This window comes from Kogia breviceps, chromosome 14 (assembly GCF_026419965.1).
Source record: "Kogia breviceps isolate mKogBre1 chromosome 14, mKogBre1 haplotype 1, whole genome shotgun sequence".
Classification (NCBI taxonomy): Eukaryota; Metazoa; Chordata; class Mammalia; order Artiodactyla; family Physeteridae; genus Kogia; species Kogia breviceps.
Genome location: NC_081323.1, coordinates 51,903,174 through 51,920,061, shown reverse-complemented (window position 1 = coordinate 51,920,061; position 16,888 = coordinate 51,903,174). Strand labels below are relative to the sequence as shown.

Here is a 16,888-nt window from a genome sequence, read left to right as displayed (position 1 = left end):
CTAACGATGTTGAGCATCTTTTTGTGTGCTTATTTGCCATCCATATATCTTTGGTGAATTATTTGTTCAAGTATTTTGCCAACTTTAAAATATTTAACTATTTGGCTGTTGGTCTTAATATTATTGAGTTGTGGGCTTCCCTGGTGGCGCAGTGGTTGAGAATCCGCCTGCCGATGCAGGGGACACGGGTTCGTGCCCAGGTCCGGGAAGATCCCACATGCTGCGGAGCGGCTGGGCCCGTGAGCCATGGCCACTGGGCCTGCGCGTCCGGAGCCTGTGCTCCGCAATGAGAGAGGCCACAACAGTGAGAGGCCCACGTACCGCAAAAAAAAAAAAAAAAAAATATTATTGAGTTGTAAGAGTTACTTATACATACTCGATACACATTCCTTGTCAAATATATATTTTGCAGCTATTTTCTCCCAATCTGTGTCTTGCCCCAGAGAGCCCTGTAGGAGTTTCAGACTCAGCGTGCGTGTATATGTGTGTGTGTGCGTGTGTGTGTAAGAGAGAGAGAGAGAGAGAGAGAGAAAGACTCAGAAAGAGACTGGCTTCCTGAGAGATTGCAGCCTCTGAATTCAGTCCTTCTCTACTATCATGTAGAATCACAGGACAGCACCTAGAGGTACTTAAAATTCTCACATCTCCACAGCTTTGTTCTGCAAACAGGGGGCCTGAGTCCCTGAGACCATGGGGTGTAGCGTCAGAGCCCACACAGACCTCTGATCTCTAGAGGAAGAGGGCCCATGCTGGGTGCCTTGATGCCTTTGATTCCGGTGACACTTGGTGAGGCAGGTCACCTTTCTCCCTCACCTTGTGTGTACAGTGGGCATGGCACTGCCTTTCTATGGGTGAGAGGCAGGTGCAGAGCTCTGTAGCTGACCATCTCGACTCCAAGGACAAGGAGTGTGTCAGCACAATCTATTGTCACAAAAGGCATATGGGAGACAGAGGAGGAGGAGCCATATATTCATTAAGGAATGTTTGTTGAGCTCCACTCTGGGCCAGGATCGAGATGCACCGGCTGGAACGGTGCAGGGCAACCTTCTCTGCTCTGCTCTGGGTGTGTGGAGCCTGGCTGAGGGCGTCATTACCTCTTCTGCCAATGCCCTTTCACAGCTCGCCAGCAGTGCACATCGCTGCTTAAGCCAAACGCCTCTGTGTCTATGTGTCTGTGTATGCAGACTTAGAAACCCTCAAAAAATGGAAGAGAGTGATCCACAGCGGATGTGTGTGAACAGCCTGTGTCCTCCTGGTACAAAAGAGCACGTGCAATGGGGCCACTGTGGCGAGAGCTGTGAACTCTGTCTCCTGTGGAGCCACACATGGGCATCCATGCTTGAACTGAGCTTGGAAGATAAGTAAGTGGAAGAAGCTTGGAAGGGCTTTCTAGGCAGAGGGCAGTGCATAGGCGAAAGCATGGTGAATCCGTGAGGTGAATCAGTGAGGATATTTGGGAAGATGTGATGGCAGAGGCCAGGTGGTCACACAGCTCCATGAGGTGGGGGCATTATCTCCATTTATAGATGGGGACACTGAGGTACCAACTCAAAAGAAGGGTGCCCTCAGGCCTATGAGTCAGTGGCAGAGCTGAGCGTACAGGTTCCCAGTTCTGTGCTCTCTCTCCTGTGCTGGGCTGTGTCCCAGGGGGAGATGGACGGTGGCCGCGAGGCTATTTTCCTGGTACTAGGTTGACTGTGCATGGGGTTCTCAGGTCCCAGATCACTGGGCTGGCTGCCTGACTTCCTTCAGCTCGTGTTTGCTAGCCCCTGATTCTGAATCCGGCCCTGCTCCTTGCACCTGGGAGACTGAGCCACTGAAGGCGTGACGCCCACTTCTCTTTCGGCGCTCGCAAGCTAAGTGACAAGTAGCCAGACTCTCAAGCCCGGCAGCCGCTCACAGCACACAGGCCAGAACTGCCGGCGCCACTCTGGATACTTGTATGTTTTAAGCCAGGTATACTGCCAACCCTGAACAAAAATAGGGTTCTGTTATTAAGGGAGAAGGGGAGATGAACATTGGGTGGGCTTCACCCCCACGTACCCAGAGGCCTGGGCATCATCACGGTTCTTCCCTCTCCCTGGCTTCCCACGGCCCATCTCTTTCGGTCCCTGTCTACTCCCTAAAAATTTTCTCTTGAAGCCATCTTTACTTCTCTCACTTCCTTTCCTCTTCTCCCGTCTTGGCTTTCCTGGTGCCCCTCCTCATCTCCTCCGGCCCATTCTCAGCAGAGCTGGTACAGGGTCATCGTCTATAATCTAAACCTGACCTCGGAACTTTTTCTGTAGGCTCAAAAGGTGCCCCCCAGTGCCTGGTCTCCCCTCTGCTCCCCCTTTGTCCCTACGCTGTCTGGTCTCGTGTATCCGGCCCCTCGTATCTCCCCTTCTCCTGCATGTTTCTGTAATGTTGACCCCCACTCCCTGCACTGAATCTGGAATGCTCCTCCACAGACAGCCATGCATCCATCCGCAGAAGCCTGCTCCTGAGTTCTGCAGGGAGGTTCCCTCCGTCCTCTGCCCAACCCCTCCCTGACACACGCTTTGATTACTGGGACTATTGGGGAGAACCCAGCGCACATAGACACTTGGTAAACATTAACTGAAAAGTCCCTGCCAGAGCTGCCACACAGATAAGAAGTACTCTGGTTAGGAGAGAGGAGAAGCTTGAGGGGACCTGCTTCCAATCTTGGAGCTAGGCCACTTTCAAGCTACATCTCTCCAGGAGGCCTCAGTTTCCCTCTTTGCCATGTGGGGTGAAGACACTTGTCACAAGGCCAAAGAGACACAGAAGGACCATCCTTGGTAATTCCTGTTTTGAGCTCGAACTTGCTTTTCAGGAGGCAAGGCTAAGTGCCTGTGGTTTTGTCAAGGGGAAAACACAGCTGCTGAGCATATGTTATGGGGGGAGAATCAACTAGCAACTCAGCCCTTTAGAAAAGCAGTTTGGCAGTATATTCATACTTTTTGACCCTATAAATCTACTACTGGGGATCCTTCCTAAGGAAATAATTCTAAATACAGAAAAATAATTATGCATGAAGATGTCTGTAGTAGCATTCTTTTTGATAGTAAAAAGTCTATATGTTCAGCAGAGGGGGATGTTAAGGCAACAGTGATGGACCCATGAAATGGACTATTATACAGCCCATGAAATACTTCTTATAAAGAATATGCCATATCATGGGCAATTCATAAACCATGTTAACTTTTTTAAAAAGATATAAAGGTGCCTCTCTACCATGTTTATAACTATGTAAAAATAACAAAACCCACCTCCAAAATAGTTTTTCTTCTATGCTTAGAAAAAAAACTAGGGGGAGCAGCAGTCAAATTAATCAGTGGTTTATCTCTGAGTAGCAAAAATGGAGGCTTTAAAAAAAAAAGATATGTGCTACTTTTATAGCTATAATAACAACATTCATAAATAGAACTATATTTAACATTTAAAAATTACCCAGTTGGAGCTAATTCCGTGACCTTCTTGGGGTGAATTATTCACTTGTCACTGGGCCTTGGTTTATAAAATAAGGGAAAGAAATTACTTGCTCATTGGGCAGTGTGTGCCAGGGCTCTTCACAAGCATTATCTGATTAAATCTTCGCAGTTAAAACCCTATGTTGCAGATGAGGAAGCTAAAGCCCATGGTCAGTCCTCTGCTGAGACCTAGGTTTTCCAGCTGGATTCTGCTCTAGGAAAAGCCCCCCTGCTCTGCACACCTTCCCGGGGGGCCCCTGCGATTATGAAGATCTTTGCCTGCTCAGGTGAAAAGGCAGGGCAGACGGACACCTGAGAGCACTGTGTCAACAGAGCCGGGGAGGAGTTTATCTTTCAGGGTGGGGGAGGCCGGTGTTTGTCCGAAGGTGGGAAGGAGGGCTTTTTGCTGACTGCAGCCAAAGCTGCTGGTCTCTGCTTTACCTTTTGGCGCCAGCAGCCTTTTCCTGAACAGGATTTGCCCCTCAGCCCAAGTCCCCGATTCTGTGTTCCCAGCCTCCCTGTATGTCCAGCACCCTGCGTTCAGAACCGCAAGGGTTCAAATCTCAGCTCCACCAGTTTACCTGGGGCCTTGGGCAAGTGCCACCCCTTCCTCCCGACCTCAGATCCTCTATCTATAGAATGGGATTGGACTAGACTGGAGATTCCAAACTCCAATGCCAGGTAGCTAACAAACAAAACAGCCCAGCTAAAGAGCACAGGTGCAGGTGAGAACTGGCAAAAAGGGGCCACTCCTCAGCCTCAGCCCATCACTGCCATGCAGGAATGCAGGCACAGAGCTGCAGGAGCTTTGGGGTTAAGACAAGCTAAAAATTTGGGTTTCTTTAAGTATGAAATCTCTCAAGTTATAAATGTTGACTGAAATTAAAATACACGTACATGCAGGCCAAAGGAGAGTGGTCTTTAGGCACGATACAGCCTATGGGCTGCCAGTTTGGGACCCCTGGAGTTGCCTGTCTCTGAGCACCTTCTGGCTTTGACCTTCTGGTCCCTGGCCTCCTGGCCTCCAGGTGCTCCTCGAGGCAGCGCTGGGCAGAGTGAGGCCCAGGCCTGCGAGAGCAGGGAGGCCTGTCTGCTAAGGAGGGGGAGGCCCTCAGTTTGGATCTTCTGGGCCCCACACATGCCCTGTACAGATACAAGGGCTTAAAAGGCTCTGTCCTGCTGCCTGCCCCAAGCCCTATCCCTATCCCTCTCAGTGCACTTGGCAGCTTGACCCGCACAGCCCCACTTCACCATCGTGACAATGATTAACCTCACGTACACATAAGGAAACTGGCCCTGATTATGACAGGCCTGCAGGCACCCAGCTCCCTGCTGAGCTGGGATTCGAATCCAGGAGTGTTTGGCTCTAACCCCCTGAGCTCCTGCATTTAGTCCTCACGGCCTCCGGAGGGCTCGGCTGGTGCTGGTGCAGATGGCAGTGTTGAGTGCACGGAGCTGAGCACACAGCCGAGTGTGGTTGTATGTGTACTTGTGCATGAACACAACCGGACCTGTTGTGTGCAAATCCGGGCACTGGGCGCCTGTGCTTAATACAGTCAGTTCTTGTTATTTGCAGTAGTGATTGATGTTCTATAAACCAGTTGCGAACCCTGAATTAGTACAAAACCATTGCTCCTGAGGGAAAATACAGAATTAGGCTCCTGGGAGCCTCTGGTCACAACATTTCCATCAACTGATCAATACATAACCTTGTTTTATTTATTTGTGTTTCTGTTTAAAGACACCTTTAATATACATTGTTGATACATTCACATTGAATTCGTGCCAACAGCACTATAACTCACGCCTGGATGAACATTATCTGACACTTATTTTCTCCATAAGACACTCACAGCCTTCCTGAGCTTGGGAACACTGGACAGGGCTTCAGCACTATGCTTGCGGGCCATTTTAAATAGCAAAATTACCCCCCCCACACCAGCAAAGCACAAAATATGTTAAAAACATAGCTCTAAATAGACCACAAGAAAGACACTTGTTTATAATATAAGAAAGGAACCAAGCTAAGTGAAGTGTGTGCATTTTTGATAACTGTGTACTTCTGGGAACTGTACAGTTTAAAATACTATTTTTTAAAATCAATTTTATTAAAAAAAAAAAAAGGAAGAAGGAAAGAAATGAAACGAGAGGTTGCCTTGTTCCACTCAGCTGGGAACATGGGCATCAGGCAACTGAAATTTTTCACCACTCTGTGCATTCCACCCATGACTATGAAGGAACTGGGTATTGATTTGGGGCTTATGAATAAATGTTAGCAAGTAGATGATTCACAACTATAGAATCTGCAAACCATGAGGATCCACTGTAATGTTGTATCTTTCACTTTTCTCTGAGGGCTGGTGTCAGGATTTGGGGTTGTTGACACAACAAATTGGATTTTCTGAGTGCAGAGATGTGATTTAGAGGGACAGCTGGAATCATTTGAGTTCCACTCTCAGTATTACCGCCTACTTGCCACGTGCCCTCCTGCAAGTTCGCTGGTCTCTGGAGCCTGAGCTTCCTTGGTGGTAAAATGGAGGGCACACCCCCTAACATGAGGGTGAATTGAGAGGATAAATGTGGAACACCCAGGAGAGTGCCTGGCAAGAGGCTGATTAAATGACAGCTTTCAAACTGTGCTTTCATGCTTTCCCTGAAGATGCAGTTTTTAAGAGTTTTGTACTCAAGACCCTGCTAGATACTAAGGATTTGGAGATGGATAAATCCCTGGCTTACAAATCTAGCAGGAGAGACCAGCCCACCTAACTAGGACGCCATGTGTGAGAAGGGCTATAATAATATAAACTAAGTACTGCAAAGCTTTTTTTGACTTGCTAAGAAACCCGCACTTACTTGGGTAGTGATATCAACCCAAGTGAGTGCAGGACCACTTATTCATCCAGCAAATATTTGTTGAGGGCCTGTGGGGTGCCAGGCACTGGTCTAAGCGCTGGGAACTAAATTAAGAACTTAATGGGCAAATATTCTTACCTTCCTAGAGCTTATATTCTAGAGATAATAAACAAAGTACATAAATATATTAGCTGTTGCTAAGGACTGTGGAGAAAATAAAGCATGGGGAGAAAGAAAGAGACCCCTGAAATACAAACCATTATAATATTTGAGATGAAGATTTTGGAGTGGAATAAAGCTGTAACATATATGAACAACATTAAGAATAAGACTATTTAGGTGAATAAATAAATACTGTTTATGGAGTGCTTTCCCTATGCCAGGTCCTTACTAGGCATTTAGCATGTATAACTGCTAATCGTGATTGTACTCGTGCACAATATCTATAATTAGCTCCATTTTACAGATAAGGAGACTAAGGCTTAGAGAAGTAAAGTGGTATTCCCACTGTCATAAAGATAGGTGGGTGGTGCAGTTTGGAATTCAAATCGAGCTCAAAGCCATGGTTTCTTTCTGTTAAATTAGCCTCCCAGCAAAGGGGAAAAACTCATTCTGAAACAAAGGGATTTTAATATAGACATAGATTTTTACAGAGTCTCCCTTTGAAAACACTTTAAAATGCTCATTTTAGCTAAATTAAGGGGTGGAGCAGCTTCTCCAGAGTAGGAGGTCTTTGGGGAAGAGAGGTTCGTAATTACCCACCCTCTTTCAGCAAGTGTGAGCCATGTTGGGCACTGTCAAAGGCCCTGGATCTTAGTGAAGGCAAAAGAATTCAGCTTGATGGGGAAAGTGCCACCGGAAAGCAGTTGGACAGGAATCAGCTGCCGAGGATGGCAGGGAAGCTGGCAGCTGGAGAAAGAAAGGGGGTCTGGGAGGAGAGGTGAAGGATGCTGATTTGGGATCAGCATGGCTCCTGGGCTAGACAGGGACAGTTGGGTGAGCTAGGCCTGTATCTCCACACAAAGCCCCCAGGAGCCTCAAGAAGATAGGTGAGACTTGGCTTCCAACAGGAGCAGCATAGTGGGATTGGAATCCGCTGGCTTACCTTCAGTCTCATGTCTCCTGTTCCTACAGCTCACATTGTGGCCTTTGACAAGTCATCAGTTTCTGCTTAGAAAATGTGACAGTTGGACTAGATTGTCAGGAAATGCCAGGAGAGAGAGTGAGAGCGCGCGCGAGAGAATGCAAGAGACAGCATGAGTGTATGTGGTTCCCTGCATTGGATTCCCAGGAAGATAGAGCTCTCTGATCTCACATTAGGTGTGGGCTCTCTCCATGGAAAGGAGCTGTGGTCCCAGGCAGATCAGATGACACCTACACATCCCTTTAGCCCTTTGGTCCTTGTGTTCCACGGGTCCTTCAATCTCATGTCAGCAGAGCACGGCATATACAGGGTAATGTGGCTGAGCTCTGAGGCCACCATCTTTCCTTTATCTTGGGATCCTCCTTGCAGATTCGCAATAGGCAGTCCTCTATCCCTACAGCAAATCACATGCAATAATGTTTCTTTTAGCATTCATTTTAGGGAGAGCTTTATGTCTCCTAAAGAACTAGTCTGCTTCCCGCTGTCCCCTAACTATAAGAAAAAGAAGACTGGGCATAATTTCTCTTTTTGCTTTGATGGCCAGGAAGCTCAGAGTGGAATCTGAACCTCGTTATTGCTGCCACGTTTGCATGTGTGGTCAGGCTGTGGTATTCCCTTCTTCCCCAGGCCTCGGTTTCAATGTGTATTTTACTGTGTCATTTGTGAGCTGCCTTAAAATTGGTGAGACTTCTGGTTTACCCTTGGCTTTCCTTCCATGACTTCTTTACTCAGAAAGCTGCCTTTTGTTCTTATTTTATCAGACTTCTGCCTGGATTCAAACAGGGGTGTGGGGTGGGGCTGCAGTGCAGAAGCTTTGTCACTAGAGTCAGGAGTTGAGCTCCCAGCCCAGGCTTTGTGCTCCACTTGCTGAGCAACTTTAGACATATGGCACGCTCCCTTTGGCTTTCAGTTTCTCTCTGTAAAACGATGGGCTGTGACAAAGTCTACCCAAGATTCTTCCCGTTCTAGAATTCTTTGAGTGTGTTAGCCCCTGTAGGTACTTGGGGTAAATGCAGGGGAGGGGTGGACACTGACTCAAGGATCCTAAGAACCACAGCAGAGATCTGAAGAAAAGAGAGAGTCCATAGGATCAGAGGCCCCATCCTATGATGCTTTAAAGCTGGAACCTCAGGAGGAGGCGGTGGCGGGAGAGGAGCCAGGCTGCGGCTTGACAGCTCTATCAGCCGGGAAGCCCAGGGAAGCATATGCTGTGCCCAAGGTTGTTGAAGGACCTCCACCTGCCAGGAGCCACTTGCCAAGCAGCTGCCAAGTTGGGGCTAGCACCAGGGCCCCTCTGTCCCCCACACTTCCCCATGGCTGTCTGCAGAGGGCCAGCCTTGGCACAGCTGTGGAGGGATGGAAACCAGTGTTGCCCCTGCTGCCCTTCCCCACATAGGAGACTTGCCAGGCATTGGCCTGAAGAGCCACCCCAGGGCAGTCAGCCCGGCACAGGGTGCCAGTAATTTCACAGTCACCACCTGGGCTTGCTCTGACTTGCCCTAAAGCAAGGAATAATACCTCTGAAAAAGGAGAAAATATCCCCTATAAGAGACAGTGGTAGCAGTAGTAATGACAAGAAATGTTCTGTCCGCTATTTGTCTAGAATTCCCCCGTTGCTCCATTCATTGCCTTGGTTGGATAAGGCAGGGTCAGGAGGGTGGTTCCCACTGAATGCATGAGGCAGCTGAGACTCAGGTCAAGGGTGCAAGGTCACCAACAGGGACCATGTGATGTGGCTTGAGGAGCTGAGGGTCTCTCCGTGCTGGGCTCGCACAGCACCTGGGCTAGTGAGCAGGATGCAGCAGCTATCGGAAGAGTTGAACACAGTGGTCCTCATGGTGAGGGCTTCTCCTTTGGCCACATGGCTGATTCTTGGAGGGACATGGAGAGATTTACACTGTTTAGGGAGAAGACACATGAAGAATTTCTTTTTGAACAATCTTCCTTGCTCTGCTAACCTCCTGTTTCTGTGATGTCCACTTTCTTTTTTTCAGGAATGTATTATTTTATTTATTATCTTTTTACTGAAGTATAGTTGATTTACAATATTGGGTTAGTTTCAGGTGTACAGCTTAGTGATTCAGTATTTTTTTCAGATTATATTCCTTTAGGTTATTACAAGATAATGGGTATAATTCCCTGTGCTTTATAGTACATCCTTGTTGCTTATCAATTTTATATATAGTAGTTCATACTGTTAATCCCATACCTCTAATTTGTCCCTCCCCTTTCCCTCTCCCCTTTGGTAACCACATGTTTGTTTTCTATATCTGTGAGTCTATTTCTGTTTTGTATATAGATTCATTTATATTATTTTTTAGATTCCACATATCAGTGATATCATATATTTGTCCTTCTCTGTCTGACTTATTTCACTAAGCATAATATTCTCTAGGTCCATCCACATTGTTGCAAATGGCAATATTTCATTCTTTTTTATGGCTGAATAATATTCATTTTGTGTGTGTGTGTGTGTGTGTGTGTGTGTGTGTGTGTGTGTGTGTGTTTGTATATATACCATTCCTTCTTAATCCAGTTGTCTCTTTATGGGACTTGGGTTGTTTCCATGTCTTGGCTATTGTAAATAGTGCTGCTGTTGAACTTTGGGGTGCATGTATTTTTTCAAGTTAGTGTTTTTTCTGGATATATACCTAGGCGTGGAATTGCTAGATCATATGGTAGTTCTATTTTCGGTATATTAAGGAACCTCCACACTGTTTTCCTCAGAGGCTGCACCATTTTACATCCCGTCAACAGTATACAAGGGTTCCCTTTTCTCCACATGCGATGTTCTGCTTTTATGGAAGCATGAGGAGCCCAGGATGCAGGGATGTAACCCCCGCATCTCCACCCTGGTATTTTAGAATCTCCTGGGAAAGTAGATTTTTGCTTTTTCATGCAGCATAGTGATATGTGTCCCAGTTCTCATGTACTATGAGACAGTAGAAATGCAGGCATTCATGACCTAGATGTCCAGGTGTGACCTTGAGTGATCTCGAAAGCTCCGCAGCTTCAGGTTTCCCATGTGTCCTATGGATCAGTCTCCACCTGGCCTCCCTCCACAGGGAATTTGTGAGGATCAGATGAGGTTGGGGATATGCCAGACCTTCAAAGGGGCAGTCTTAGTCACCTGTCTCCTCCAGGCTGACCCAGAGTCAGGAGGACCAGGGCAGTGCCTGCCCTAGGCCCAGCTGCCTGAAGTCAGGTAGAGGCAGGAGGGCTGCTTCTAGTTCCTATTCTGTCACTACTTGCTGAGCCATCTTGGGCCATTCCCTTCCCCTTCCTGGACCATGCCTGTCCTTTTACAATGGTTCATTTAAAATATATATTATATAGATTATTTTTGTTTTTTATTGATATATAGCCACATACTATAAAATCCACCCCTTTAAATTGTACAATACAAAGAGTTTTAGTGTATTCACAAAGTTGTGTATCTATCACCACTATCTAATTCTAAAACATTTTCATCAATCCCATTAACACTAAGTGGATGTGAAATAGTATCTCATTGTGGAAAATATATATTACATAGATTTTTAACCTGCAAAACCCTTTTTAAAATGTAGTCTTACTTCAGACCTTCCATATGTAGAACAGGTACAAGAAGAGTCTCTTGAGGTGAAATGGGGAAGGAGATCTGAGCCCACCCCCTCATAATCCCAGAGGCAAGTTCTCTAGGCGGTTTGAAGACCACTGGCTCTTGGTGCCCTCCAGGCTCTGGAATCTGATCCACCAGAGACTACCTGCATAGCAGACGCCTCAGCCCTCACGCCCATCCTGGTTGCCTTGGGAGCCCTCGCAACATTTGGCCAAGCTGTGGGTCTGCCCTGCGCTGTACTGGGGTTGCCACAGTGAGAAGGAGTCCAGTGGCTCCATCTATGGTTCCGGCTCTGAGGACAGTTTGTGTAGGAAACAGGAAGCAAACTGGAGAAATGCCACCACTGCCTCCCTTCCCAAGTCTAGGAAGAAAGGTCCTGGTTTTGCTGATAGTGCAGAGAAGCATAGTGGCTGATGAGGTCATGAAGCCAATGGAAGGTTTACCGAACTCCTCAGCCATGAGTAGCCCTCATAGCACTAATCCTCTGAGGTCCAGAGAGGTAGGCTGGAACACTCCCAGGCCCATCTTCCATCTCCCGCTTCCCTCTGCATTAGCATTCTAGGAGCACCAGGCGTTTTGCTGTTTGACGGGTGGAATGTTCTGCATTCTAGTGTTGTCTTGGCAGAGAGAAGATTCCTCCCAGGTTCTGTTCTATTGGTTGCATTGCTCTGCTTTCCACAATTGTGAGAGGCTTGAGTCATCAGACACAGATTGTTCTGTTCCTTTGGATTTTAGGATAGCTTTCTTCTCTTATTGATGGCTAATTCTTTGAAAAAAAGAAGATAATTTATAGTGCATACAGGGACTTTCACTTAGCTAGAATATTAGGTTAACTTAAGTGCCTGGTTTCTCCCCCATGACTTGCTGATTGAGCAAAATGCCATAGTGTCTCTTTGAAGAATGCAGCTTCCTAGTTTTACAGATGTAGAAACTGAAATCCAGGAGTCCTAGTAATTGAAAGAGAAGAAAGCATCAATTAGAACTCTATTTCATTTACAGCCCTAGAATCAGAGAATGTTGGATCCAGAGGTGTCTTTGAGACCATCTAATCCAACCCCTTGGTCTATCAAATGTGCCTGTTTAACTCATTGCGTTTCTAACGGTTGTGTGTTGATTGTGTTTATTTTTATGGAATTCCCCAGAGGGGAGTGTTCCTTGAGTTTCAGCCTAAGGTATGGCACGCTAAGTGGTCAAGAGAGTAAGTGATGGGTGAAGTCCCAGGAGGAAAGTCCTGTAGGGCAGAGCCTTACAGAAAGTGTGATGTGTGCATGAGGCCAGGGCAGGTGCTGTCGGCTGGGCAAACAGCCTTTGCAAAGATGTGGGAGCAACGAACAGGGCTTTCCTCTGGGGTCAGCAAGCAGCTGAGAGCGGGTTGGAAAGGGTATAGACAAGAGGGCCTTGAATGCCAGGATCAAGAGTTTTGCCCTAATTTTTACTTAATCAAGGTCCTCTGATGAACTGTGAGAAGGCTCCAGGCCCTTTTCTCCATTGCTCCCTGCTGCTGCCCTGAACCAGGCCCTGCTAATTTCTTGATAACCTCCTAACTGGTCTCTCTACCTCTATTCTTGTCCCTTTCCAGCTATAGTGCACAAAGGCCTCCTACTCAGGGGCTTTCTAAAACGCAAGTCTGATTGTGTCCATCCCCCTTTTAAGGCACTTCCATGGCTCCCTGTTGCTCACAGGACAAGATCCTGGCTGTTGTGGCTCGGTGTGGCCTGGCCCCACCTTCCTCTACAGCCTCAGGCCCACTGTGCCTCTGCCTCCACTAGGCCCCCTAGTTTCCTGAGCAGCCATGCTATGGAATTACTCACGGCTTTTGCCCACACTTCTCCATCCTTCCCATTCACTTTCTCTGCCTGGTGACCTCTTATTCACCCTTTAAGACCCAGTGTAAATTTCCTTTCAGAGACGCTTTCCCCGACCCTCCTGAAGCCACTATTATGCCTTGAGTCTTTCTGTTTTGAAGCTCACATTGCACTGCAATTATCTAGTGCCCAAATCCTGGGAGTTCCCATTTTTGAGTGTTTATTGTGTGGTGTGCACTGAGCTAAGCCCCGTGCATGCCTATGATCCTGTGTTATTCTCACAGTAACCACATGAGGTGCGTTCTGTTACAGCCCCACTTACAGACGAGGAAGCTAAGGCTCAGAGAAGTGGTGTGACTCGCCCACTGCATGCAGCTGGAGGGTGACAGAGCTGGGATTTGAGCCCAGATATCTTTGACTTTTTTTCTGACTCCTTCCATCTCCTGTTCCCTGGATCCTGCTATATCTCCTGAACCCCCGCTGTTCGGTGTGTAAGGCATTAATCAAAGGGGTAGATGCAGCAGGGTCGCCATGGTGTGGGCAGGATGGGGAAATGGGGCCGGGCTTAACCTGGGGTGGAGGTGATAAGCAACTGTCAGCCCAGCTCCCCACGGCTAGGGGTTTCCTTTCTACCTTCCATTCCAAGCGGCTACCTGGGGACAGGCCTGCGGGACTCCAGGCCAAGCAGGTGGCATGGAGACAAATGCCATGGCAATCTGCCTCCTCTCTGGGGCCCAGAGGGGAGGGAGGACCTGAGAGAGCCCAGGGTGCTCACTGACACTTCTGGGCTAGATCCTGGGGAGGCAACTCCCTTTGGGCCTGGGTGTCTTCTGCCCTCCCAGAGGGACCCCAGCCTGCAAGGTCCCGTCCCAGCAGGGGAAATGCCACTTCCACCTCTGTCCCAGATGAATGGCTGGCTTTGGCCTCCCAGGAGACTGTCGGCTCCATCCAGGTACAAATGCCATCCCCTCCCCACCCCCAGCCCCCTGACCAGAGAGGAGGGAGGCGTGGGGGCGCCAAGCAAGGTAGGAGCAGGGACAGTGACAACAAAGCCCTCATTGTACCAAGGCTGCACGCAGCTCCAAGGCAGAGCAGGCATCGTGCCTGCCTCCCGGCACCTGGGCCTAGAGCTCCACCCGGGCTTTCTGAGCTCCTTAGCAATGCTCACCAGAGCTGGCTTGGAAGAGCAAGACCCTGCCTCAGCTCTGAGTCCTGCCTCTGCTGAGAAGTCCTAAAAGCACAGCATCCTCCCAAAAGCCAGAAGTGGTGATGGGAGGATGGCCAGTGAAGCCAGGCTGACTGGGGCTAGAAACCAGGGTCTGTTGGACGTGCAGCTGTGTGATCTTGGACCCAAATGTGATAAAAAAATCCTGCCTTGAAGGATTTTTATTTGAAGTAATGGGCCAAGGCATGTAAAAGCACTCAACATGGTCACCTGGCCGCAGAAGTGTTCAATCAGTGACAGGTGATCCTTGAAGCCCTCGTCCACCCACGAGCGAGGACTGTCAGCCCCTCCCAAGCTGCTCCTAGTTGAGGCCCTCCTGTGCCCAGGAGGTGGTGAGCCATTGGTGGCCTCCCCGGCAAGTGTGGAGTAGCACTGTTGTCCCCTCAGCCCCTGTCTCACGGTTCTGTTCCTCCTCCAGAAGCCGGCCCTGCAGCTCCAGTGGGCCCCGCCTGGGCGGCTGGGGCATGATGGGTGGGATCGCCGAGCTGGGGCGAGCAGCTCAGGTGACAGGTGGGGTGTCGGCGGCTCTTGTGCCTGGCACCTGACACCTCTGGGCAGACAATGCTGGCAATGTCCGAGCCCTCCAGGGAACACGCCACGTCTGTGTCACAGCCAGGAAACAGGCCACCTGAGTAGCGCCGTTGTCCACTCAGGACGCAGCCCCGCCGCTGGCCGGGGTGACCGGGATCCCCAGAGGCCCTGACGTGGGAAGGGGTGGTGCCCTGGGCAGGGGCTCTGGGGTTTGAGACCCAGCCCCTCAGCATCTGGTGTTGGCCTGGTTCAGGTGTTGGCCCTGCCACACTGGGGCTGGGACTTGGGCAGTCCATTCCCTCTCGGGTTCCTCATCTGTAAAGGGACTAATCACAGCACTTCCTCATAGGGTTGTTGGGAGGAGTCGATGGCATAATGTACGTAATGTGGTTGGCATGGGGTCTGGTGTGGAGCAGGGCTTGGCCACTGCTTCTCTCCCAGCATGGGGGAAGGTCCAGCGCACTGTGTCCTTGGCTGAGTCTCCTGTTACCCAGGCAACTGTCCTTAGTTCTTGCTCTCAGCATGGAAGGAGGGGACTAGGGTCTCTGGAGCTGGCACAGCACTAGCATGTTGGCTGCAAAGAGCCCAGGCCTCTCCACCTCGGACTCCAGGAGCTCTGGGCTAATGCCCAGTGCAGGCCTCCTTCCACAGCAGCCAACACCAGCCCAGGATGGGGCCTCTCTCCTCCTTAAACTTCTGTAGGGCTGGCTGCCCTTGGAGCCCAAACCTCTACCCAGGAAAGGGGCCTTGGGATTCCTGGGCAGGAGGCCAGCTCTGAGTCTCTCTACTGATTTGTCAAGAGGGCCAAGGATGGATCTCTGCAGGCATGGTCACTTCCTACTGGGGTCCAGCCTACAGAGACAGCCCCTGGGAGCAGGGAGGAGTCTTCCTCTCCCATCTGTCTCCTTCCTCATTTGCTTTGAGCCTGTGCCCTGAGTTCCTGGTGCATCCCAAAACGAGCATGAGCATTTGCATGGATGGGTGCGGGCGTGCCTGTGGGCAGCATGTTGGCAGTGGGGGGTGGGCGGGTGAGGGCTGCACGTCCTGAATTGTGGGCGGGCCCCCTGAGCATGTTCCCTGAGCCGTGTGTGGCATGCCTTGGAATGCAGGGGACGTGGTACCTTTTCATATCCGCGTGTATCCATATGTCTTTCTACACATGTGTGGTGTGTTGGTCTGTCTTGTCTCCCCTGTAGACGGGAAGCCCCGAGCCACGCACCAGCAGGCACTCTGGGAAGGTGACATCAAGACTAGCGCAGCCTAATCTGGGGTTCCTGGTCCTGCTCCAGGAGTCCTGCAGTCTGCAGCCCCCGCCGAGGGAGGATTGACCAGCGTGGGGGTGGGGGTCCGAGAGTCAGGGGTCCGGGGGCCTGGCTTATAGCGTAGAGGACTCAGTCCTGGACCAAGCCAATTAGAAGGCCCTGCCCCAGTGTCAGTGACCTTGGGCGAGGCCTTTGTTCTCTCTGGGGCACATTCACTCATCCGGAGGACACACAGGGTTGGACTGATGATTTCTGCCCGCCCTGAGGCTCTGATGATCATGATTTTAAGTCGGGTGGTGGGGTGAGAGCCTGCTAAATTTGTTGGTGGAGGGAGCTGTGGCCAGAGCCTGGCCTGCCAGCCCCCCGCTCAGTCCTGGGTGTCCTGCTGAAGGGTGAGAGGAGAAGCCATGCCGGGCAGCGGCCCCAGCGAGAGGATGACGTGGCCGGGCCCAGCCACCCCCGCGGCCCCCCCAACCCACCCTCTCTCCTCAGCCCCGGGGACACCGCCCATCCCGCCCCTCACCCGGACCCACAGCCTCATGGCCATGTCCCTGCCAGGCAGTAGACGGGCCTCTGCTGGATCCCGCAGGTGAGTCTCCCCAATGCCCGGAGCCTTGGCCTCTGAAGGTGGGGGCAGGGAGGGTCTCTGTCTCCAGTCCACCACCGGCTTGTTTTTGAACAAGTCATTGCCCCAGTTTTCCCATCTTTAAAATGGGCTTGCTGACACTGGCCTCAGGAACTATTTATGGGCTCACATGACACAGTGGGTATAAAAGTTCTCTGAAGACTTAAACCATTGGGTCCCTACCATCACCAGGATTGTTGTTTGATCTTCACAGTTACTGCAGAGATGGCATGCAGCCTTCCACCCAGGCTCCCCTGGCCTCCCTGTGTGTCCCTACTCCTGTCCCTCCTCCTGCTTGCCCCATTCCTCTCCACCTCTGTTTCAATACGTGCAGGGACCTTTCCCTCTGGGCTTGGGGACCCTGGAAGT

The 16,888-nt window shown here is 50.0% G+C and overlaps 1 protein-coding gene across 17 annotated transcripts in view; it reads left to right on the top strand.

Annotated features, from left to right (window-relative positions):
• Positions 1-16,888, top strand: part of SNPH (syntaphilin) — a 41,319-nt gene that overhangs the window by 11,983 nt on the left and 12,448 nt on the right. For 3 of the 17 annotated variants that reach the window (XM_067012014.1, XM_067012015.1, XM_067012025.1), the window contains exon 3: positions 16,387-16,483. In XM_067012014.1, coding sequence (XP_066868115.1) covers positions 16,434-16,483 — 50 coding nt within the window. In that variant the 5' untranslated portion in view covers positions 16,387-16,433. The other 14 variants (XM_067012021.1, XM_059038352.2, XM_067012024.1 and 11 more) reach the window with 11 other exon arrangements.